Below are 25,796 nucleotides of genomic sequence, written 5' to 3'. Positions count from 1 at the left end.
TTGGCCAGGTCGCAGTTGTAAGTCTATCACTCCAGTTTTAATTAGCTAAATTGTAATTACTTTGCTACTATGACCAATTTATTTTGGTAAGTTTGAACAAGACTCTGGCAAGTGTATGCACAATGTATTGTACATACAGTACACAGTAGTCGCTAGGTACATAAACAATCTAGAACAGGGGTGTCAAAGTCAAATGGACGGAGGGCCAAATAAAAATGTAGCTACAAGCCGAGGGCCGGACTGTTCGAATGTTCATTGAAAATTTTTTAAATGACGCATATAGTCTAGTGAACCTAATTGAACCTACTGAAAACCTAACAAATATATTCCAATATGATCAGATAAATAAAGCAATATTTTCTTATGGCTCTGTCAGTAATCTTTAATTTTCAACAGACACAAAAGACAAATTTCCTTTATATAAAAATCCCCATAACATGAACATTAAATGAAAGAAACCGGTATTCAAGGCACCATCAGTAGCCTATATTTTCTATTTTAGCAAAAGTGGGCTAAATTTACTTCAAAGAAAAAAACAATAATAGCAATTTTCTATCATCCACTCAACTGAAATATTTTTTAAATATAATTGGATTGAAATACAATAAAATAAAGTGCAAAAATCTATTAATCAAAAACAACACTTTGTTTAAGGAGAAGTAACATGCAGTGAAAACAAATATTAAACTTTAACTTTTAAACTTGAACTGAGTAAAAACTCTAAATATGTGATTGCACAGTAATGTTCACTTGTTTGAGGTTGAGGGTGATACTTGGTGGTGTCCCATCTTTTCCACAAGTTCATCAATGTTCGGGGTAAGGCTCTGAGCTGAGGAAATCCTCAGAATTGAGTGGAGGTGTTCAGCAGTAAGTCGACTTCTGTGTGATGTTTTGTTCAAGTTCATCAAAGAAAACAGTTGTTCACACAGGTATGTGCTGCCAAACATAGACAACGTTTGAGCAGCCTGGATGCGCAGCTGGGGCATTGTGTCGGGGAGGAAACGGGCGAACTCCGCAGCACCCACTGCCGCATATTTTGCCCTCAGTGCATCATTGCATTGGAGGTCAATCAACTCCATTTGGAGGTTTGGTGGTGAGCTTTCCACGTCAACAGCAAATGGGTTACCGAGCAGTTCCAACCTGCTTTTTTGTGCTTCAAAGTCAGCAAATCGGCGTCGAAAGTCAGCGGCAAGCATACCTATTTTATCAGCCAACTGTGCGCTCGGGAACGCACTGGTAGAGAGCTTCTCTTTCATGGTCTGGCAGCTGGGAAAGTGGCTCAAATTTTCTTTCCGCATCTGCGTCTCCCACAGAGTCAGTTTGGTTTTAAATGCCTTCACTGTACTGTACATATCAGAGATGACACGATCCCGACCCTGCAGCTGCAAGTTCATTGCATTCAGATGACTCGTAATGTCACACAGAAAAGCCATTTCACACAGAAACATTTCGTCTCGGAGTTGTGTTGTGTCTTTCCCTTTGCTGTCCAAGAACAGACAAATCTCCTCACGAAGCTCGAAACATCTTTGAAGCACCTTTCCCTGGCTTAGCCATCGCACCTCTGTGTGATAAGGCAAATCACCATGCTCCGTTTCTAACTCCGTCAGAAATGCCTTGAACTGGCGGTGATTCAAACCTTTGGCTCTGATAAAGTTAACTGTGCGCGTGATGATGCTCATTACATGCTCCATTTTCAAGGCTTTACCGCACAACGCTTCCTGGTGTATGATACAATGATAAGCTGTCAGCTCACCTGTCGCGTTTTCCTCTTGCATCTTTTCCCGTATCTTCGCCACCAGTCCGCTCCTGTGTCCACACATCGCAGGTGCTCCGTCGGTTGTCAAACCCACGAGTTTTTCCCAAGGCAGCTCCATCTCATTTACACATCTTGACACCTCTTCATACAAATCATGCCCCGTAGTTGTGCCATGCATAGGACGTAAAGCCAAAAACTCCTCTGTCACGCTTAGGCTGGAGTCCACTCCGCGGATGAAAATTGAAAACTGGGCAATGTCAGAAATGTCGGTGCTCTCATCCACAGCCAAGGAATATGCAATGAAATCTTTTCCCTTTTTCACAAGCTGCTCTTTTAGATTGATGGACAACTGGTCTACTCTCTCGGCAATGGTGTTTCTGCTCAGACTCACATTTAAAAAGAGTTGCCTTTTTTCTGGGCAAACTTCGTCACAAACTTTAATCATGCAGTTTTTGATGAAATCCCCTCCGTAAATGGCCGGGCTGATTTAGCGATCTCTTCTGCCAAAATAAAACTGGCCTTGACAGCAGCCTGGCCTTGTAGCCTTTGTTCCATGTCCATATTCTTGTTTTTGTCCGCGTGTTTCGTTTCATAATGTCGTCTCAGATTATACTCTTTCAGTACCGCCACACTTTCTCCACACAGAAGACACACAGGTTTTCCAGCTACCTCCGTGAACAAATACTCCGACTCCCACCTTGTTTGAAACCCCGGTTCTCAGTGTCCACCTTCCGTTTTGCCATTTTTGATGGGTATCTGAAAGTTAATTTTACTGTGATGCTGACAACTGCTGTGCCAATAAATATTGAAATGAAGCAGCCTACTGCTCGGTGCGTCACCGTTGCATTGTGGGAAATGTAGTATTGGTGCGTGTAAAAGATCTGCGGGCTGCCGGCTTGCTGCGGTCTGCGGGCGGTTCTAATAATAAATCAAGATCATCCCAGGGGCCGTAAAAACCTTCTCGCGGGCCGGATGTGGCCCGCGGGCCTTGACTCTGACATATGTGATCTAGAACATGTCTGCTAACAATTTCAATGGAGAGAGATGATAGAGATGGTAGGGATGAACCATTTCCTTTAGAACAAACCTATTCTGGGTCTGCTGAGAAAAGTATCTTGGCCCATGGTTAGTGCCTTGGCATGCAGTATTATCCCCCATTTCTTGAAGTTGATGTCATTGTCTTGCTCAACACACACTTGCTCCGTTTCCACTGCAACCATTTGTTCTTGCTCAACTCCTCCATGACTCCTACTTGACCAGCATCAGTGTCAGATGTAAAACATCTACATCACTCCAACTGGATTGCACGTTGTTGTAATTTCCAGCACAGAGTTGTGACTCGTCTATCTACTCAGGCTTTACAGTAAGACTTCAGTACAGCACACCCTAATTCTCGCAGGATATGTCACAGAGATAAATACAAAAGCATGTAGCTGTCAGAAATGAAAATTACCAAGTAAAATAAATATGAATCCCAACATTTGACTTTCTGACTATATACTGTTTGGACCAGTTATTCACATTCTTTGTGTCGCTATCAGGGAACATGGTTTAACCCTGCTGGGAGACCAATGTTTCTATACACAGACCCTATGTCCTGGGGGCCATCTTGTACATCAAGCTGCTTCACCCTGCATACATTCAAGACAGCGGAGAAATGCCAATCTCTCCCAGCTGCACACTTGCTGTAGAGTTGTATCCACCAGATTACCCATGTACAGGCAGTAGGTCTATACCAAGTGTAACCGGTCCTTTTACTGTGCAAAAACATTTTATGGTATGTGTGACAAGTGACCTCGCCTGAGAACTAAAGACTCATGTTAGTTCTGGAGCTAATGCTCTAGGTTTTAGCTCAGCGAGCTGACACTGTCTTGAGTTGCGTGGAAACTTTGGGTTCAATACCCAGGTCAGTAACATTTACATTGAGCACGGCAGTGAATAATGGCCTCCTTTCATGTCTAGGTTTGGTTGAATGAAGATAGAGGCCGTGTGGATTTCAGGGGTCTGGTTTGGTGGAGCTCTCCATGCATGGCCAGATGTAACAATCCACATTGACTGATCACAGGCTCAGTTTTAGTGTCAAAGCATGAAGAGAAACCGGATCTGTTACAAGGAGAACTATACAACTATACAAGACATGGTTGAGAAGGGCTGACAAAACACTGCAAGGTATTTAGTATAGAATTGGAATCCATAAAACAGCCTTTGGTCAATTTGTACAAATGATGTTGAAAGGAATACATAAGTCAAAACAACAGTCAATAAAATACAAATACATAGTGATTTAGTCACATATAAGAGAAGAGCCGTGGCTGGATGTCAGTTTGAGATTTCCCCCTTAGAAGAAGCAAATTAAGACTAGGAAGCACACCTATAGGCTGAGAGGAACCTATTTGCTGGTGCTGATGAATGCCACTGTTGAGTAAATCAGAAACTGAGGCTTGGGTAACAAGAGGCCACAAGATGGCAGACTTGTATGAAACCCCACAGAGGCCAATTCCATTTTTATTTGACGTCACTCACTCCACTTGCTCACATCGGGGCAAATCCTAACTTCCATTTAAGAAGAATTTTCACTGATGGCAATCGAGACTAAGAGAACAGAAGTGAAACTAAGTGGAAGTTATTATTTGACCACAGTGACCACACTATCAAATCCAGAGTTTTAGGAAATGAGGATATTAATGAATCCACTGCACATGTGAGATGTGTTTTGTTTCATAAAGGTGATGCAATTCCTGAAATGTAATGTTTTGTTATAGTGGATTACTAAAATGTAGTATTTTAAGACCTGTGATGAAAACTACTGTGGAACTCTCGGTGGTCCCCCCTCCAGTATACACTGAGTATACCAAACATTAGGAACAGCTTTTGCCCTCAGAACAGCCTCAATTCATCAGGGCATGGACTCCACAAGGTGTCTAAAGTGTTCCACAGGGATGCTGGCCTATGTTGACTCCAATGCTTCCCACAGTTGTGTCAAGTTAGCTGGATGTCCTTTAGGTGGTAGATCATTCGTGATACACACAGAAAACTGCTGAGTGTGAAAAAACCCAGCAGCGTGGCAGTTATTGACACAGACCTGGCACCTACTACCATACCTTGTTCAGAGGCACTTAAATATTTTGTCTTGCCCATTCACCCTCTGAAGGGCAAACATACAAAATCCATGTCTCAAGGCATAAAAATCCTTATTCAACCGGTCTCTCCCCCTTCATCTACACTGATGGAAGTGGATTTAACAAGTGACATCAATAAGGGATCAAAGTTTTCACCTGGATTCACCTGGTCAGTCTATGTCATGGAAAGAGCAGGTGTTCTTAATGTTTTGTATTCTCAATGTATGTCAGGACAGTTCTGTTTCATTGGGCTTTCCAGATACGTATGTTTTCCTCTAATTAACATTGCCTGAGGATAGGCTCAGTTTTTGGAATGTAGGAATTCCAGATAGTTTTTTTCTCTCCAGAATGTAATGACTTCAATATTACTGGTCTACACAGCTTTTCCTAACCAAAATTAGAAAATGTATGTATATATGAACGTTAAGTTATTGTCATAATTTGCCAACCCAGGCTCCATTGTCACTTAACACAGCTGCCGAATTATAACACCATGCCAACACATTTTAAAGATGTTTTAGATGTTCAAGTTGTTTCAAGATTATTTTCATGTTCATATTACTATACATGTAGCATATATGTATTCAATTAAAATGTGTTTATAATACAGCCCATTCAATTGCAATATTTTTACACTTCCACCAGAAAAGATGACTGATTCAACTCGATACTGTACAGCTAGTATTGTGATAGAAAGGGAATTCCCATCAACTAGTATAAATATAGTGGGTAAAGGCTATGATGGTATCTAACAACTTGCGTTCACTGGTCGGTCAATTGTATCAGCAAATTCCTTGAAGTGCCATCAACCCAAAGGCAATGAATATTCTGATAGGTGAGTAGTACAAGTCCCTCCTTCACTGCTGGTAGACTGACTGACTTCACAACAACTGGATATGAGAAAGAATGCAACAAGTAAAGTAAAACGTGGAATATATTCTCGTAGACAATTTATTAGATGGGCAGCTTTTAAACGACAAAAAAAATTGTAAAATTAGGATGTTTCAACTTTTTAGTTCAGACAAAAGTTATTTCAGAGAAAGAAGGATACTTCAGAGCAAGTCAAATAGTTGATGGAATCAAGGCTATCATTGAGTTATCACTGTAAAAGATAGTTTGAAGTTATAGCTATGGATTTATTTTTAAAGGTGCAGGTATTTTTGACAGGGGTTCCTGTTCCCCTGTTGCTATTTTTAACTAGGTTATACTCACGGGGATGTGTGTAATTTGCTAGGGCAAATGGGACAGATATTGCATATTCATATCAACCAATGATCACACAGTTTCATCACAACCCCGATTTCGACATTGCATTAAACCGGAGGTTCGGAAGCTATAACAGAGGCAACGTTGTTCTCTACAGTTTTCGCCATTCTCTGCAACATGGCCAGCTACGGTCAAAGCGCACCGATCTTGGAATATTCTGGCGAGGCGGGTCAACTAGTCGACGATCCAGAATTCAACCTGTCCGTAGAAAACAGCAAGAGTTTGATCAAAAAGGTGTTGGATGCTATTCCTGAGACACACACATCGTGCATTCATTCTGAGGTAAGTGGATCGGCCTCGGCTAAGCCCACTAACGTTACTTCTGCCCGTGGCAGGCTGTACCAGACACCACCGTTTGTGTATCTGTGGGGAGAGTGAGCTGTATAGGCCAAATCCAATCAGATGTATTATCATTCTCCATATTACAGGAACTTTACATTTAATAGAATACACAAGCATTGAAGAAGCTGTTACCATTCTGGACGATGTTTTTATGTCTATGGTGGTCTGATCGTGCACAAAAAATGTCAACTGTAGCCTATATAGGCCTACTATTACGCACAAAATGTATCAATTTTTGATAGGTGGAATCAGTTATTTTAGTTGGAAATTCCAATCAGTTTAGATAAGTACTTAATGGACGTCCAATGTTCTAATTCTAAACATTGGTTTTCTAATCCTGTCTTTTGGTTCTCAGACCCTGATTCTTAACTCGAGCAGCGAGAACAGGAAACTACAATACCTGGCGATCAACCTTGGCATCCCCTCAGCTCCCACACTCAAAGCCTTGACAGATAACTTTACTTTGGTGAGCGTCAGACTCTGCACTACAGCCTCTATGCCTAATTCACGTGAATATGAAGACCAGGTTCAGGATGAAATATGTTACTACCTGGAGCCTATAGTACTATAGTTACGGCCAGACCTGCCCAGGAACAACTCTAGGCCCGGATTAGAAACTATAAGAAATATGGCATCTGAAAATTATATCAGCCCTAGAAATAAGGCATTGCTTTGACATTTGAGGTCTCTCCATCAATCAGGAGACCTGTCTGAGACGTATGTCAGAGGGACTACAGGTGCACCAGGACCTGCTAAGAGCTGTCGTACAACGCCTGGCCAACACAGAGAGAATCACTGCACTGCTGACTGATATCAGAGATCTCCGCGTCCAGATCAACAGGGTGAGGCTCCCTGTAAAAGGACTTATACACCATGCACGCATACACAGTATTATAAAATCCATTGGATTCAAATACTGTTCCGACATAAATGCTGATTGATTATAGAGTTCTTTGTATCTCCAGATGCTGAAAGCGGTCCAAGTGGCAGAGAGCCCGGTGGCGGTGCAGCCCACAGCCACAAGCCTGGCCTCTCGTCTCACTGGGGACTATGAGGTTCAGGTAGCCACACATCTGACTCTGGTGCAGCTCCAAAGCTTTGGCCAGGACATAGTCCGCAGTCTAAGGAACATAGCCCAAGCAAATGGGGAGAGCGATTGACCCAAAACTGACTTGAAATGGACATATTTTTATGGTGATCTATTTTATTTATTTATTTATTTATGACCTATTTATATTTAGTCTATTTATGATTAGATGTGTATTTATCAAATGCTTAAAATATAATTTAAATGCTTTTTTACATGTTCCAATTACAGTGCATTTGGAAAGTATTCAGAACCCTTGACTTTTTCCAGATTTTGTTACAGTACAGCCTTATTCTAAAATTGACTAAATTGCCCCCCTCAAATCTACACATATAATACTCCATAATGACAGAGCAAAAACAGGTTTTTAGAATTTTTAGCAAATGTATATTTTGGGGCGCCAGGTAACCTAGTGGTTAGAGCATTGGGCCAGTAACCGAAAGGCTGCTAGATCGAATCCCAGAGCTATAAAGGTAAAAATCTGTCGTTTTGCCCCTAAACAAGGCACTGTTCCTAGGCCATCATTGTAAATTAGAATTTGTTCTTAAATTTATTTAACTAGGCAAGTCAGTTAATTTTTTATATATATTACATTTACATAAGTATTCACACCCTTTACTCAGTATGTTGTTGAATCACTGTTGGCAGTGATTACAGCCTAGAGTCTTCTTGGGTATGACACTACAAGCTTGGCACACCTGTACTCTCAATCCTCTCTGCAGATCCTCTCAAGCTCTGTCAGGTTGGATGGGGAGCGTCACTGCACAGCTATTTTCAGGTCTCCAGAGATGTTCGATCATGTTCAAATCCGGGCTCTGGCTGGGCCACTCAAGGTCATTCAGAGACTTGTCCCGAAGCCATTCCTGTGTTGTCTTGGCTGTGTGCTTAGGGTTGTTGTCCTGTTGGAAGGTGAACCTTCTCCCCAGTCTGAGTTCCCGAGTGCTCTGGAGCAGGTTTTTAAAATCAAGGACCTCTCTGTAATTTGCTCTGTTCATCTTTTCCGTGATCCTGACTAGTCTCCCGGTCCCTGCCTCTGAAAAACATCCCCACAGCATGATGCTGCCACCACCATGCTTCACCGTAGGGATAGTGCCAGGTTTCCTCCAGACGCGACGCTTGGCATTCAGGCCAAAGAGTTCAATCTTGGTTTCATTGGACCAGAGAATCTTGTTTCTCAGTCAGAACCTTTATGTGCCTTTTGGCAAACTACACGTGGGCTGTCATGTGCCTTTTACTGAGGAGTTAGTTGCTTCCTCCTGGCCACTCTACCATAAAGGCCTGATTGGTGGAGTGCTGCAGAGATGGTTGTCCTTCTGGAAGGTTCTCCCATCTGCACAGAGGAACTCTAGAGCTCTGTCAGAGTGACCATCGGGTTCTTGGTCACCTCCCTGACCAAGGCCCTTCGCCCCCGATTGCTCAGTTTGGCCAGGCGGCCAGGTCTTGGTGGTTCCAAACTTATTCCATTTAAGAACGATGGAGGCCATTGTGTTCTTGGGGACCTTCAATGCAGCAGACATTCACCTCAGGATTCACCTGAGCTCAATTTCGAGTCTCATAGCAAAGAGTTTTAATACTTATGTACATTTTTTGACCTGCCAATCCGCGCTCCTTAACACCTGCCCGCTTATCCCGGGAAACCAGCCGCACCAATGTGTCGGAGGAAACACAGCTCATTTGACCACCGAAGTCAGCCTGCAGGCGCCCGGCCTGCCACAAGGAGTCGCTAGAGTGTGATAAGCCAAGTAAAGCCCCCCCAGCCAGAACTGCCAATTGTGCAACGTCCTATGGGACTCCCGGTCACGGCCGGTTGTGACATAGCCTGGGATCAAACCTGGGTCTGTAGTGACACCTAAAGCACTGCGATGCAGTGCCTTAGATCGCTGCGCCACTCGGGAGGCCCTGTTTTTTTATTTTGTATAAAACCCGTTTTCGCTTTGTCATTATGGGGTATTGTTTGTAGATAAATGTAATCCATTTTAGAATAAAGCTGTAACATAACAACATGTGGAGAAAGTCAAGGGGTCTGAATACTTTCCAAATGCACTGCAAGCCTACTCGATTATTGGCCTGTATGCTTTGTGAGCAACCTTTGTAGTAAGCTTCATAAGCTGTTATCAACTTTTGTCCCAGGGTGTCATTGAGGAAGTTTTTTTTAGGGGTTATACATGAATCCACCATTTGTATTTCATAAGTTCTATGAAAATGTACTGTTTTTTACAGAGACAATTGCTTGCAAGTATCTGTATGTTATACTTCATTTTGGAGTTATTGGTACATTTTATTTTGTCAAATGCAATGCATTAGCGCTCACCAAATATACACTGAACAAAAATATAAACATGTTCGTCCCATGTTTCATGAGCTGAAATAAAAAAGAACCCAAAAATGTTCAATATGCACAAAAAGCTTCTTTCTCTAAATTGTTTAGTTTACATCCCTGTTAGTGAGCATTTTTCCTTTACCAAGATAATCCATCCACCTGAGAGGTGTGGCATACCGAGAAGCTGATTAAACAGCATGATCATTACATACCTTGTGCTTGGGACAATACAAGACCACTCGGAAATGTGCAGTTTCATCACACAACACAATGCTACAGATGGCTCAAGTTGAGAGAACGTGCAATTGGCATGCCGTCTGCAGGAATGTCCACCAGAGCTGTTTGTCAGAGAATTGTATGTTTATTTTTCGACCATAAGCCACCTCCAGGTAAGTTTTAGAGAATGTGGCAGTACATCCAACCGGCCTCACAACCGCAGACCATGTGCATGGCGTCGTGTGGGCGAGTGGTTTGATGTTAACGTTGTGAACAGAATACCCCATGGTGGCTGTGTGTTTATGGTATGGGCAGGCATAAGTTATGGACAATGAACACAATTGCATTTTAGCAATGGCAATTTGAATGAACAGAGATATCGTGATGAGATCCTGAGACCCATTGTGCTATTCATCCGCTGCCATCACATCTTTCAGCATTATAATACACCATGTCGAAAGGATTTGTACACAATTCCTGGAAGCAGAAAATGTCTCAGTTCTTCCATGGCCTGCATAATCACCAGACATTTCACACATTGAGCATGTTTGGGATGCCCTGGATCGACATATGACAGCGTGTTCCAGTTCTTGCCAATATTCAGCAACTTCGCACAGCCATTGAAGAAGAGTGGGACAACATTCCACAGGCTACAATCAACAGCCTGTTCAAACTCTATGCAAAGGAGATGTCTCGCTGCATGAGGCAAATGGTGGTCACACCAGATACGGACTGGTTTTCTGATCTACACCTTAAAAAAATATATATATTTCTTAAGGTATCTGTGACCAACAGATGCATATCTGTATTCCCAGTCATGTGAAATCCATAGATTAGGGCCTAATGAATTTATTTCAATTGACTGATTTCCTTTTATGAACTTGATGCATGTTACGTTATATTTGTGTTAAGTATAATAACAAAAATGAGGTTTGCAATTGCCAAATATGGTAGGACAAGGGTTGTCTAGTAAAAGCAGTTGTTCCTTAAAAGCCTTGTGTCTAGATGCTTGGTTGACCGTCTACAGAGGAAATGAAGGATTATTAGACAGTGAGTAAGCATATTCTGTGAACCCGAAAGTAACATTTAGACTGTTACGTCTAATGACATCCCTTATTTCCCTCCCCCATCCAGGAACTTCATTTAGGAAGTTATGCAAGGCTAGATGACTGATAAGCACAAGCTCACTAAGAATCACCAGTGGGGTGTTCCTTCAAAGGCCCGGGGAATATCACTCAGAGAGCATCACACCACCATGTGACAGTGAAGAGGTTGAACATGTGGGATTATGGTTATTGTGGTCATGTTCATTTGGCATCAAACGGAAGAAAATGGTCTGAAACAGGGATTAACTACCAATAACAAATGCTTATTTTCATTTTCAGTTGCAAAACATTCTGCTATGATGTGCCCTAAAGAATAAGGCCCTTTCTGTCTCAAAACCATGCCATGTGATCATCCGTCATGGGTAAGGCCCTGTGTTTTGGTTATTCATGTCATATGACCTAGATTTTTTTCCCTTACCCAGAAATGAGAATAAGACACAAAATCTGAGGATGGTGCTGGACCATCTGACTTAAAGCTTTATCAAACTGTCCCCTTTTTATAAGGTTAAAATCCAGGTCATGTGACATAATTAAACAAAACACAGGAACCTAGTGATGGGATAGTGACATTCAGTAGCCATATGTTTGATAACGACAAAAACAAAGCAAGCAACGGGAGGAAGTCACTGTAAACAATGTTACAGGTAGGTAAGACTATTACTCTAGCAAGGAGCACTGAAGGTCAATTAACGCACATTACCATTCAAAAGTTGACACATCTAGTCATTCCAGGGTTCTTCTTTATTTTTACTATTTTCTACACCTGTGAAATAATAGTGAAGACAAACTATGAAATAACACATATGGAATCATGTCATGCCCAATAAAGTGTTAAACAAATCAAAATATATTTTATATTTGGCAAAGGGTGGCGACTTTGAAGAATCTAAAATATATTTACATTTGTTTAACACTTTTTTGGTTCCTACATGATTCCATATATTATTTCATAGTTTTGATGTCTTCGCTATTATTCTACAATGTAGAAAATAGTCAAAATAAAGAAAAACCCTTGAATGAGTAGGTGTCCAAACTTTTGACTGGTACTGTATATACTTTGTATTTAAGTGAAAATATTTGAATTCTGAAAATTATCAGCATACTGAAAAACACCTATAAAATATCTTAATTTAGAAGGTATTTACATTTTCATGAGGCGTTATTATAAAGATGACAATATGTACACTTTTTATGAATAATGATTCCAAGATTGTGAAAACATTTAATTTGACAGTTTTTTATTACTGACTATATAGACTACTGAAATGAGAAACCATAGAGACTATCAAAATGAAAGAAAACCTACATTTGAATGAATGATGAAGCAATCAGGATTACATAACAGTTGTTAACCAACTTTGGAGTATCGTGAAACTGGCATTTCTATGCCAAAGTGATGAAACACCATCTAAGTGGAGTCCCAAGCTTTGAAGTGTGAATCTTAACTTCCACTTTGTCAGATCTTCTCTTAGTCTCACATTGACACTAATACATGACTAAGTAAAATAGTTATTTATTTGTGAAGCTGGTTTTGCCCCTGAGTGACTGGGGAAACAGAATCCATGGAGAAGGCAGAGGTGGGTGAGCTGAGCCCTGGGAACCATAAGACTAAGCTGGCCTTTGCTGCTACGCTCCTCCCCAGGGGCAGAGTCAGGTCAGTGATGCCCACGACCGACCGACCGACAGACAGACAGACGACACACGACACACTTCTTACGTGGCATTCTCCAAATTCTAACTATTTATATACAGTTGAAGTTGGAAGTTTACATGTCGTTTTTCAACCACTCCACAAATTTCTTGTTAACAAACTATCGTTTTGGCAAGTCGGTTAGGACATCAACTTTGTGCATGACATGAAATTTTTCAAACAATTGTTTACAGACAGATTTCACTTATAATTCACTGTATCACAATTCCAGTGGGTCAGAAGTTTACATACACTAAGTTGACTGTGCCTTTAAACAGAAAGAAAATTATGTAATGGCTTTAGAAGCTTCTGAAAGGCTAACTGACATAATTTGAGTCAATTGGAGGTGTACCCTTGGATGTATTTCAAGCCCTACCATCAAACTCAGTGCCTCTTTGCTGACATCATGGGAAAAAAAAATAAAGGGGGATTCTTGCAAGCCGAAGAACACCATCCCAACCGTGAAGCATGGGGGTGGCAGCATCACGTTGTGGGGGTGCTTTGCTGCAGGAGGGACTGGTGCACTTCACAAAATAGATGGTATCATGAGGACAAGAAAATGATGCGGATATATTGAAGTAACATCAGTCAGGAAATGAAAGTTTGGTCGCAAATGGGTCTTCCAGATGGACAATGACCCCAAGCATACTTCCAAAGTTGTGGCAAAATGGCCTAAGGACAACACAGTCAAGGTATTGGAGTGGCCATCACAAAGCCAAATCAATCCAAAATAACATTTGTGGGAAGAACTGAAAAAGTGTGTGCGAGCAAGGAGGCCTACAAACCTGACTCAGTTACACTAGCTCTGTCAGGAGGAATGGGCCATAATTCACCCAACTTGTGGGAAGCTTGTGGAAGGCTACCCGAAACGTTTGACACAAGTTAAACAATTTAAAGGCAATGCTACCAAATACTAATTGAGTGTATGTAAACATCTGACCCACTGGGCATGTGATGAAAGAAGTAAAAGCTGAAATAAATCATTCTCTCTACTATTATTCTGACATTTCACATTCTTGTGGTGATCCCAACTGACATAAAACTGAATTATTACTAGGATTAAATGTCAGGAATTGTGAAAAACCGAGTTTAAATGTATTTGGCTTAGGTTTATGTACACTTCCAACTTCAACTGTAGCTCTTCAAATCATAAAATAATTCAATTCAATAAAAGTATGAACAAAGAAACAAGAGGAATGAGAAGTTTTTTTTTTCACCTATTTTTAAATCATACATTAAAAGCATCATTATAAAAGTGTGGATGCAAGTATGAGGTCAGCTAGAGACTTGGGGCCAGATGTACTAAGATTTTTTTTAAACATAGAAGGTAGAAATAGTAAAATTATCATTATCAAAAGAAATGAAAAACAATCTCATTGCAGGAATATGTCTCCCCAGAATGTGTTGAGTAAAAATCCCATGTCGAGGTCACATTTCTTACCTAAGTTGCGTAGAACTAACAATCAACTGTTATCACTACATAACTACTCTCCTTCCCCTAGACTACCACAGTTCATCTCCCCCACGGTCAACTCCCCTCTCTCCCACTCACCATGGTGAAAGGCATGAACTGCAAGATGCTCCCACAGCTGCCCTGTTCCAGGCAGTCCACATACTCCTTCATGAAGTTCTGCACAAACTGGGTGTGTGGCCCCGCTGTCTTGGAGCCCAGGACAGATGAGATCAGCAGGAACCGGTTGGCTTTAGAGGGAGAAAGAGAGAGAGCAGAGTGGATCCGTCCTGGGCTCCACTAGATCACATTTGAGTCATTTAGCAGACGCTCTTATCCAGAGCAACTTAATCAAACATATAAGCTAGAATGAAATCGTTATGAGAAGCACTAAAACATTAAAGGCATGCCCTGGTAAGCCATATTGGTAAGCCACAATGCCTAAAGGTGCTAAAGCTTTGAGACCGGCGCATGGTTCTAACCTAGGACGTGGTTGAGAGGGTCCCTCATGTTGACCGTGTGGAGCTGGGAGGCCGATAGGGAGGTGGACATGGAGCGATCACCTACAACACAACCACAAGAGACAGGGAAAAGATTAAAGGTCATTATAGTGACAATCAACAGGAATGGAGAAAGAGGAAAAAGTGTCTTCATTAGCAAAGTCAAAATAGTAGGGGGGTTATTGTGGTTCATAGGCAGCCAAGGTTAAAGAACCCATATGGAAGTTGTGTCAGTGAGCACGGTTACATGCACACAATATTACGATTATTGTGACGTCAGATTAATATACTGAACAAAAATATAAATGCAACAATTTCAACGATGTTACTGAGTTATAGTTCCTATTAGGAAATCAGTCAATTGAAATAAATTAATTAGGCCCTAATCTATGGATTTTACATGACTGGGAATACAGATACTGTTGGTAACAATAAAGGTAGGGTGTGGATAACAAACCAAAAAAAATCTGTATCTGGTGTGACCACCATTTGCCTCATGCAGCGCGTCACCTCCTTCGCATAGAGTTGATCAGGCTGTTGATTGTTGTCCCAATGGGTGGGCGATGTTGCTGGATATTGGCGGGAAGTGGAACAAACGGTTGTACACGTCGATCCAGAGCATCCCAAACATGCTCAATGTGTGACATGTCTGGTGAGTATGCAGGCCATGGAAGAACTGGGACATTTTCAGCTTCCATGAATTGTGTACAGATGGGGCCGTGCATTACGCTGAAACGTGGTGATGGCGACGGATGAATGGCACAACATCACTGTGCATTCAAATTGCCATTGATAAAATCCAATTGTGTTTGTTTTCCGTAGCTTATGCCTGCTCATATACCATAATCCCGCCACCACCATGGGGTTCACAACAATATCAGAAAATCGCTCGCCCACACGACCCCATAAACGCGGTATGCCATCTACCTGGTACAATTGAAACTGGGATTCATCCGTGAAGAGCACACTTCTCTAGCGTGCCAGTGGCCATCGAAGGTGAGCATTTGCACACTGACGCCAAACTGCAAACATGCACTTGTGGAACGGTCGTTAAGACACTAACAGCTTACAGACGGTAGGCAATTAAGGTCGCAGTTAGGAAAAATTCCTCTTCCCTTTTGGATTTCAATTGAAGTACTGGTGTAAGAAATTTAAAAAAAATGTATCATATGAGTGAGTCTATGAGGACACTTCCTCCTATTTCAAGTCCATAGCAGGGAAATAGAAGTTTCTAAATGACCTTGTTCCCTCCACTATACATACACATGTATAGTGTGTATGTAATATTTAAAGTGCGTGTTTTTCCAAAATGTTCTTCTACACCACCTTCTTGCACACTGGGTTTCTACCTGACACTAATTAGTCCACTAAACCTCGTCATTCAACAGAAGTGTGCTATTGCTTTCCAGAGTAATGCAATATACTGTGTGATTTGACGCAGGGAAGTTTCAATTCTATACAGAATGGCCACGATTGCTCAAATTTCAAGCTGTACTCCGTGATCACAGTTTTGCCCAAGGCAGGTTTAAATCATGTTAAGGCAAGTAAACTACATTTACCTAGCTTTTAGAATTGCCCATTTCACCCTGGTGATATGGGGGGAAAAGTAACCCTTTTTCTTATGAAAACAGTTGTTATTGTTTGCCTGTCATTTGGTTTAGAGAGCTTGTGTCTACTTGCAGTTGATGGAGGTTCAGAACCCTACTCGGGTCTTAAAAACCTTCATGGAATCTGGGTGAATGCAGTCAACCCACGAAGGCACAGTAAAAAGTCAAACGCCATGTAAAAATTGTATTTTGAAAATTGGCTCTCCATATAGATGGAAAGTCTACACCCCCCTTTAACTTATTTCAACATTTTCTACCTTAAAATTACATCTATTAAATTACAGATTCATACAGATCTACACAACCGACTCCACATCTTCAAAGTGAATGAAAGTTATAGAAAATGTTCCAAATTAAAAAACAACAACAAAGAAACTTAAATATCATACTTGGATTACTCTCCATTAAGATTCTACCAACTTTGCACAATCATAGGGAAACATATATTCATTATTTTTGTCAAAATTGTTCAAGCTGATTCAATTGGGAATCATTAATGGGCAGCAATATTCAAACATTTTCAAGCACATTTAAGTCAGGACTGAGACTAAACAACTCAGGAACACCTATTGGAAAGCCATTCTTGTGTGTTTTTGGCATAAACATTTGAATAAATGTCTTGCTGAAAAATAAAACTATCCCAGGGTTAGATATTCAAAAGACTGAGGCGGGATTTCCTCTAACTTTTTACCTGGGCCTTGCTCCATTCATATTGATCCTGAAAAACTCCACAGTCCCGGTCGATGACAAGCATACCCATAACATGCAATCACAATACTTGAAAATAGAGAGGGTTTCACTCTGTGTTGTATTGGATTTGACCCAAACCTGTAATTTTTAATTTAGGCCAAAAAGTTAATTGATTTGCCGTGTTGTCTTGCAGTATTACTTAACAGCCTTGTTGCAAACAGAATGATTTGGAGTGGATTTTTTAACACACGCTTCTTTCTTTTCACCTTGTCATAAAGGCCAGTAATATGAGTTGAATGCAATGTTGTTGATCCCATTGTATTTTAAAGTATCGTGGCATCATGTTATGTTTTTATTTATTTATGATAATATATATATTTTTTATCTTAACATGTTCTATAACTTTCTTTCATATCATTTCTATCTGCAACTTTACCCAACGTCTGCCTGCTGAACCCGTCCCTGATGTACTTTGTTTGACACCAGAGAGCAGCAGTCTCACCTAGACAATAGAGGACCACCGGCTCGTCCTCATTGGAGCTGAGCAGATGCTCAGATGGGGAACCCTGCTGTACAGGGACCATGTTTAACTAGGGCCGGCTTCCCAGGCACAGATTAAGCCTAGCCCTGGACTAATGGGGAATCTCAATTGAAAGTGTTTTTTTTGGCCAGGACTAGGTTTAATCTCTGTTCTGGAAACTGTCCCCTACAGTCACCTATTAAGCCAGATAGCAAGCCCCTATGACTTAGCTAGCACATGGCACATTATCATAGCATTGCCATTGAGAATCCGAGAAACTAGACTCGGAGGACTCAGTCTTACTTGGCCAGGGCCTTGCTGGGCGGGTCTGCCAGGCTGTGCCAGTAGGCCGAGTCTGTGAGCAGGGTGTGGCCCAGCAGGGTGAAGGTGATCTGCTGGGTGTCCAGGCAGAAAATGCTGTAAAGCAGCTGCACCACCCGGTTGGACCACTCCTGGCGAGTCTCCTTCAGCAGCTCCTGAGACACATAGGAAGTAGGAATGAGAAATGGATTGATACATACCCTAAATTACATTTACATTTAACATTTAAGTCATTTAGCAGACGCTCTTATCCAGAGCGACTTACAAATTGGTGCATTCACCTTATGACATCCAGTGGAACAGCCACTTTACAATAGTGCATCTAAATCTTTTAAGGGGGGTGAGAAGGATTACTTTATCCTATCCTAGGTATTCCTTAAAGAGGTGGGATTTCAGGTGTCTCCGGAAGGTGGTGATTGACTCCGCTGTCCTGGCGTCGTGAGGGAGTGTGTTCCACCATTGGGGAGCCAGAGCAGCGAACAGTTTTGACTGGGCTGAGAGGGAACTGTACTTCCTCAGTGGTAGGGAGGCGAGCAGGCCAGAGGTGAATGAACGCAGTGCCCTTGTTTGGGTGTAAGGCCTGATCAGAGCCTGGAGGTACTGAGGTGCCGTTCCCCTCACAGCTCCGTAGGCAAGCACCATGGTCTTGTAGCGGATGCGAGCTTCAACTGGAAGCCAGTGGAGAGAGCGGAGGAGCGGGGTGACGTGAGAGAACTTGGGAAGGTTGAACACCAGACGGGCTGCGGCGTTCTGGATGAGTTGTAGGGGTTTAATGGCACAGGCAGGGAGCCCAGCCAACAGCGAGTTGCAGTAATCCAGACGGGAGATGACAAGTGCCTGGATTAGGACCTGCGCCGCTTCCTGTGTGAGGCAGGGTCGTACTCTGCGGATGTTGTAGAGCATGAACCTACAGGAACGGGCCACCGCCTTGATGTTAGTTGAGAACGACAGGGTGTTGTCCAGGATCACGCCACGGTTCTTAGCGCTCTGGGAGGAGGACACAATGGAGTTGTCAACCGTGATGGCGAGATCATGGAACGGGCAGTCCTTCCCCGGGAGGAAGAGCAGCTCCGTCTTGCCGAGGTTCAGCTTGAGGTGGTGATCCGTCATCCACACTGATATGTCTGCCAGACATGCAGAGATGCGATTCGCCACCTGGTCATCAGAAGGGGGAAAGATATACAATGATATAAGAAATTGAGTATATTGAGTGTATATATATATATATATAGTAAATTGAATATAGGAAATGATATACAGCAAGAGTAAATACACACAGAGACAGACACACATTCAGATAATTTATTTACAAAAAAATACTTTAATGCCTAAACAAAAAACGTCTCTTTTGTTGCCTGAGGACTGCAGATGTGGCCATGGAAATAAATTGCAATGTCCGTACTGTGAGACGCCTAAGACGGCGCTACAGGGAGACAAGACGGACAGCTGATCGTCCTCGCAGTGGCAGACCAGATGTAACAACACCTGCACATGATCGGTACATCCAAACATCACATCTGCGGGACAGGTACAGGATGGCAACAACAACTGCCCGAGTTACACCAGGAACGCGCAATCCCTCCATCAGTGCTCAGACTGTCCGCAATAGGCTGAGAGAGGCTGGACTGGGGACTTGTAGGCCTGTAGTAAGGCAGGTCCTCACCAGACATCACCTGCAAAAACGTTGCCTATGGGAACAAACCCACCGTCGCCGGAACAGACAGGACTGGCAAAAAGTGCTCTTCTCTGACGAGTCGCAGTTTTGTCTCACCAGGGGTGATGGTCGGATTTGTGTTTATCGTCGAAAGGAATGAGCGTTACACCGAGGCCTGTACTCTGGAGCGGGATTGATTTGGAGGTGGAGGTGGAGGGTCCGTCATGGTCTGGGGCGGTGTGTTACAGCATCATCGGACTGATCTTGTTGTCATTGCAAGCAATCTCAATGCTGTGCATTACAGGTAAGACATCCTCCTCCCTCATGTGGTACCCTTCCTGCAGGCTCACCCTGACATGACCCTCCAGCATGACAATGCCACCAGCCATACTGCTCGTTCTGTGCGTGATTTCCTGCAAAACAAGAATGTCAGTGTACTGCCATGGTCAGCGAATTGCCCAGATCTCAATCCCATTGAGCACGTCTGGGACCTGTCGGATCGGAGGGTGAGGGCTAGGGCCTTGGCCATTCCCCCCAGAAATGTCTGGGAACTTGCAGGTGCATTGGTGGAAGAGTGGGGTGACATCTCACAGCAATAACTGGCAAATCTGGTGCAGTCCATGAGGAGATGCACTGCAGTACTTAATGCAGCTGGTGGCCACACCAGATACTGACTGTTACTTTTGACCCCCCCCCCCCCTTTGTTCAGGGACACATTATTCCATTTCTGTTAGTCACATGTCTATGGAACTTGTTCAGTTTTTGTCTCCGTTGTTGAATCTTATGTTCATACAAATATTTACACATGTTAAGTTTGCAGAAAATAAACACAGTTGACAGTGAGAGGATGTTTCTTTTCTTGCAGAGTTAATTTTGGGGGAAAAGTGTAGGCCATTTAAAAACGCTTGGTCAAAATAAAAACATCTATATCCATGTGACTTGTTTTACATGCAAGGATAGACCATCCCAATACAAATGTTTTTTAAAAGAAAAAAATAACAGCGCATTGAGCTGCTGGTGCTTCAGACAAGTGGCTTTGTTTACAATTAGGCGGCGTCTTTTGGTGGTTTTATGCCTCGTTCACATGCAAGACTGGAACTCTGAAATGTCAGACTTGCTGACTTGTTGAATGTGTCACGTGTATAACTACAACCAGTTAGCAAGTTTAAAATGTCAGAGTTTCCTAGTTACGACTAGCACATGAACGCGGCATATGTGCACACAATGCGATTGTGTTATCAAATGTTATTAGTCACGTGCCGAATACAACAGGTGGTCAGTGAAACGCTTACTTACAAGCCCCTAACCAACAACACAGTTTTAAAACAATATGATTAAGAATAAGAAATAAAAGTAACAAGTAATTGAAGAGTAGCAGTAAAATAACAAAATAACAATAACTAACAAATAACAATAGTGAGACTATACACAGGGGGGTATCGGTACAGAGTCAATGTGCGGGGACACCGGTTAATTGAGGTAATATGTACATGTAGGTAGAGTTATTAAAGTGACTAGGCATAGATGATAACAACAGCGAGTAGCAGTGGTGTAAAAGGGGGGGGCAATGCAAATAGACTGGGTAGCCATTTTATTCGATTTTCAGGAGTTTAATGGCTTGGATGTAGAAACTGTTTAGAAGCCTCTTGGACCGAGACTTGGTGCTCCGGGACCACTTGCCGTGAAGTAGCAGAGAGAACAGTCTATAACTGTGCTGGCTGGAAACTTTGACAATTTTTAGGGCCTTCCTCTGACACAGCCTGGTGTAGAGGTCCTGGATGGCAGGAAGCTTGGCCCCAGTGATGGTAGTGCGTATGGCCCAGTACCTCTGTAGTGCTTTGCGGTCGGAGGCTAAGCAGTTGCCATGCCAGGCAGTGATGCAACCATGCTCTCGATGGTGCAGCTGTAGAACCTTTTGAGGATCTGAGGACCCATGCCAAATATTTTCAGTCTCCCGAGGGGGAATAGGTTTTGTCATGCTCTCTTCACAACTGTCTTGGTGTGCTTGGACCATGCAGTCATGAATGAACAGTGAGTACAGGAGGGGACTAAGCTCGCACCCCTGAGGAGCCCGTGTTGGGGATCAGCGTGGCAGATGTGTTGTTATCTACCCTTACCACCTGGTGGCGGCCCATCAGGAAGTCCCGGATCCAGTTGCAGAGGGAGGTGTTTAGTCCCAAGGTCCTTAACTTATTGATGAGCTTTGTGGGCACTATGGTGTTGAACGCTGAGCTGAAGTCAATGAATAGCATTTTCACATAGGTGTTCCTTTTGTCCAGATGGGAAAAGGCAGTGTGGAGTGTTATTGAGATTGCATCATCTGTGGATCTGTTAGAGCGGTATGGAAATTGGAGTGGGTCTAGGGTTTCTGGGATAATGGTGTTGATGTGAGCCATGACCAACCTTTCAAAGCACTTCATGGCTACAGACGTGAGTGCTATGGGTCGGTAGTCATTTAGGCAGGTTATCTTAGTGTTCTTGGGGACAGACTCAGACAGGGAGAGGTTGAAAATGTCAGTGAAGACACTTGCCAGTTGGTCAGCGTATGATTGCAGTACACGTCCTGGTAATCTATCTGGCCCTGCGGCTTAGTGGATGTTGACCTGTTTAAAGATCTTACATCGGCTGCAGAGAGCGTGATCACACAGTCTTCCGGAACAGTTGGTACTCTCATGCATGTTTCAGTGTTATTTTCCTCGAAGCGAGCATAGAAGTTGTTTAGCTCGTCTGGTAGGCTCATGTTACTGTGCAGCTCTCGGCTGTGCTTCCCTTTGTAGTCTGCCATGGTTTGCAAGCGCTGACACATCCGACGAGTGTCAGAGCCAGTGTAGTACAATTCGATCTTAATCCCAAACTCACGCTTTGCCTGCTTGATGGTTTGTAAGATTTTTTATAAGCTTCCGCGTTAGAGTCCCACTCCTTGAAAGCGGCAGCTCTAGCCTTTAGCTTAGTGCGGATGTTGCGTGTAATCCATGGCTTCTGGTTGGGGTATGTACGTAAAGTCAAGGTGGGGACGACATCATCGATGCACTTATTGATGAAGCCAATGACTGATGTGGTGTACTCCGGGAACATATTCCAGTCTGTGCTAGTAAAACAGTCCTGTAGCTTAGCATCTGCTTCATCTGACCACTTTTTTTATTGAGCGAGTCACTGGTGCTTCCTGCTTTTGCTTGTAAGCAGGAATCAGGAGGATAGAATAATAAGAGTAAAGGTGGTCCATTGTTTTTTCCCCTCTGGTTGCACATTTAACATGCTGATAGAAATTTGGTAAGACGGATTTAAGCTCCCTGCCTTAAAGTCCCCGGCTACTAGGAGCGCCTTTGTTTGCTTATGGCGGAATACAGCTCATTCAGTGATGTCTTAGTGCCAGTATCAGTCTGTGGTGGTATGTAGACAGCTATGAAAAATACAGATGAAATTCTCTCTGTAGATAATGTGGCCTACAGCTTATCATGAGATACTCTACCTCAGGTGAGCAAAACCTTGAGACTTCCTTAGATATCGTGCACCAGCTGTTATTTTCAAAAATACATAGTCCGTCGCCCTTTGTCTTACCAGATGCCGCTGTTCTGTTCAGCCACGACTCCCTGAAGCATATGAGATTAGTTTTGAATGTCAGGTTGGTAGTTTAATCTTCCGCGTAGGTCATCAATTTTATTTTCCAAAGATTGCACATTTGCTAGCAGAATGGAAGGAAGTGGGGTTTATACAATCGCCTACGAATTTTCAGAAGGCAGCTCGCCCTCTGGCCCCTTTTTCTCTGCCTTCTCTTCACACAAATGATGGGGATCTGGGCCTGTGCCTGGGGAAGCAGTAAAAAACTCAAGTCGGGCTCGTCGGACTCGTTAAAGGAAAAAAAGTGATCTGCCAGTCCATGGTGAGTAATCGCATTTCTGATGCACAGAAGTTATTTTCGGTCATAAGAGATGGTAGCAGCAACATTATGTAGAAAATAAGATAAACAACGCAAAGACAACAAAAAAACACAATTGGTTAGGAATACATCAAACGTCAGCTGTGTTCTCCAGCGCCATCTCGTATCAATACATTTTCTCATGTTGAGCTTTACATGAAAAGGGCCATTTATGTTTGAAGCGCATTTATTCCTCCAGTGAGGCTTGAGACATGAACTGTTTTCTACCCCCCCATTTCAAATAGGGGGATTAAACAATGTGCACCTAAAGCAGTTTCCACAGACATTCTGGGACATACAGTACCAGTCAAAAGTTGACACATCTACTCATTCAAGGTTTTTTCTTTATTTATTTTTTTGACTATTTTCTACATTGATGTCTTCGCTGTTATTCTACAACACTATTAAATAGCACATATGGAATTATGTAGTAACCAGAAGTGTTAAAATCCCAAAATATTTTAGATTCTTCAAAGTAGCCACCCTTTGCCTTGATGACAGCTTTGCACACATTCTTGGAACATTCTCCGGACAAGCTTCACCTGGAATGCTTTTCCAACAGTCTTTAAGGAGTTCCCACATATGTCACTTTTCCTTCTCTCTGCGGTCGAACTCATCCCAAACCATCTCAATTGGATTGAGGTCGGGTGATTGTGGAGGCCAGGTCATCTGATGCAGCACTCCATCCTGCTCTTTCTTGGTCAAATAGCCCTTACACAGCCTGAAAGTGTGTTGAGTCATTGATTGTCCTGTTGAAAAATAAATGATAGTCCCACTACGCGCAAGCCAGATGGGATGGAGTATCGCTGCAGAATGCTGTGGTAGTCATGCTGGTTAAGTGTGCCTTGAAGATTTCCACCAGTCTAATGTCCATTCCTGGTGTATTTTAGCCCAAGCAAGTCTTCTTATTGGTGTACTTTAGTAATGGTTTCTTTGCAGCAATTCAACCACGAAGGCCTGATTCTCCTCTGAACAGTTGATGCGTCTGTTACTTGAACTCAGTGAAGCATTTATTTGGGCTGCAATTTCTGAGGCTGGTAACTAATGAACTTATCCTCTGCAGCAGAGGTAACTGAGTCTTCCTTTCCTGTGATGGTTTCATCATAGTCAATTCATCATAGCACTTGATGATTTTTGCAACTGCACTTGAAACTTTTTGTTCCTGAAATTTTCCAGATTGACTGACCGTCATGTCTTAATAAGGAACGGACACTTTTTAAAATTAGCCTAAAATGACGTACCCAAATCTAACTGCCTGTAGCTCAGGACATGAAGCAAGAATATGCATATGCTTGATACCAATTGAAAGGAAACACTGAAGCTTGTGGAAATGTGAAATGAATGTAGGAAAATACATCACATTAGATCTGGTGTCACGAACCGGCTCAAAGTTCGTAACAAAAAAGGGAGACAACGTGGAGATAAGGAATGTCAAAATATATTTATTAACTAAAGTAAACTAAATACAATTAACAATGACATGTGTGTCAGTAATCAGTAGTGTAAGTGAGTGGTTGCGTGCATAAATGATAATGAGGGGTGTTGAAAGGTGCCAACGCAAATTGCCAGAACCAAAATCTGTGTCTACATGGAGAGAGTCTCCTCAATGAATGGGGAAGTGGTGCATTTATCCTGGGACACACCCGGATCCATGTGTGTCCCATGTTGCTGATGACCCTCCCAGCTCCGCCTACTTACATTCTATTAAGGAAAACAAGAGCAAAGATAAATAATTTGTCAGACAGAGTGGGAGGGTATGAGGGCCCCCCCCCCCCATAAAACCGGGGACCAACAAGGACCCCGGAACACCATACCAATCACAAACCAATTGACCCAGCCTGCTTCCCAAATTGACCCAGCCTGCGTACCAAATCCATGAGGGGTATGTGTTCACGCTCCCACTTGCCCCAGCAAACCTCGTCCTCCCCAGACCTCAGCAACCTTTGCACACAAGAAGCAACCTTTAAGAGGAAAGAAGAAAATGAGACCAGAAGGGAACAGACAGGAGCAATAGAACAGGACGAAATACCAAACACAAAATAATAGTGGTCTGTCACATGGACATTCACAAGTCGCTGAAAAGTGGTAGGAGCATTACGCAGGCCAAAACTCAATCGAATAGGAGTACAGACCAGAGGGTGTAATAAAGACAGATTTCACGTGTCCTACTCGTCAGTGGCACCTGCCAATAGCCCTTTAACAGGTCAAATTTGCTCACAAACTTAGCTGCTCTGAC

At 42.6% G+C, this 25,796-nt stretch overlaps 2 protein-coding genes across 6 annotated transcripts in view; one reads left to right on the top strand and one right to left on the bottom strand.

Moving 5' to 3' along the window:
* Positions 1–3,452: 3,452 nt before the first annotated feature.
* csf3a (colony stimulating factor 3 (granulocyte) a) lies at positions 3,453–10,783 on the top strand. The gene is made up of 5 exons (XM_035748684.2): positions 3,453–5,710; positions 6,239–6,423; positions 6,839–6,949; positions 7,185–7,325; positions 7,449–10,783. The coding sequence occupies exons 1-5, from the start codon at positions 5,695–5,697 to the stop codon at positions 7,641–7,643; spliced, it is 648 nt and encodes a 215-aa protein (XP_035604577.2). The 5' UTR covers positions 3,453–5,694; the 3' UTR covers positions 7,644–10,783.
* LOC118363327 (uncharacterized) overlaps positions 5,744–25,796 on the bottom strand; it is a 33,383-nt gene continuing 13,330 nt past the window's right edge. For 2 of the 5 annotated variants that reach the window (XM_052489301.1, XM_052489331.1), the window contains 3 exons: positions 17,973–18,145; positions 14,835–14,915; positions 12,231–14,603 (listed from right to left, as the gene is read on the bottom strand). The gene's annotated coding sequence lies outside the window, so the exon portion shown is untranslated. Of the gene's footprint in view, positions 6,340–12,229; positions 14,653–14,834; positions 14,916–17,972; positions 18,146–24,982; positions 25,522–25,796 lie in introns of those variants that run through there. The other 3 variants (XM_052489307.1, XM_052489309.1, XM_052489316.1) reach the window with 3 other exon arrangements.

The sequence above is a fragment of the Oncorhynchus keta genome, chromosome 3, assembly GCF_023373465.1.
Source record: "Oncorhynchus keta strain PuntledgeMale-10-30-2019 chromosome 3, Oket_V2, whole genome shotgun sequence".
NCBI classification, from domain to species: domain Eukaryota; kingdom Metazoa; phylum Chordata; class Actinopteri; order Salmoniformes; family Salmonidae; genus Oncorhynchus; species Oncorhynchus keta.
Note: the sequence above shows the minus strand (reverse complement) of the source record. Positions and strands in the feature narration are given on the sequence as shown.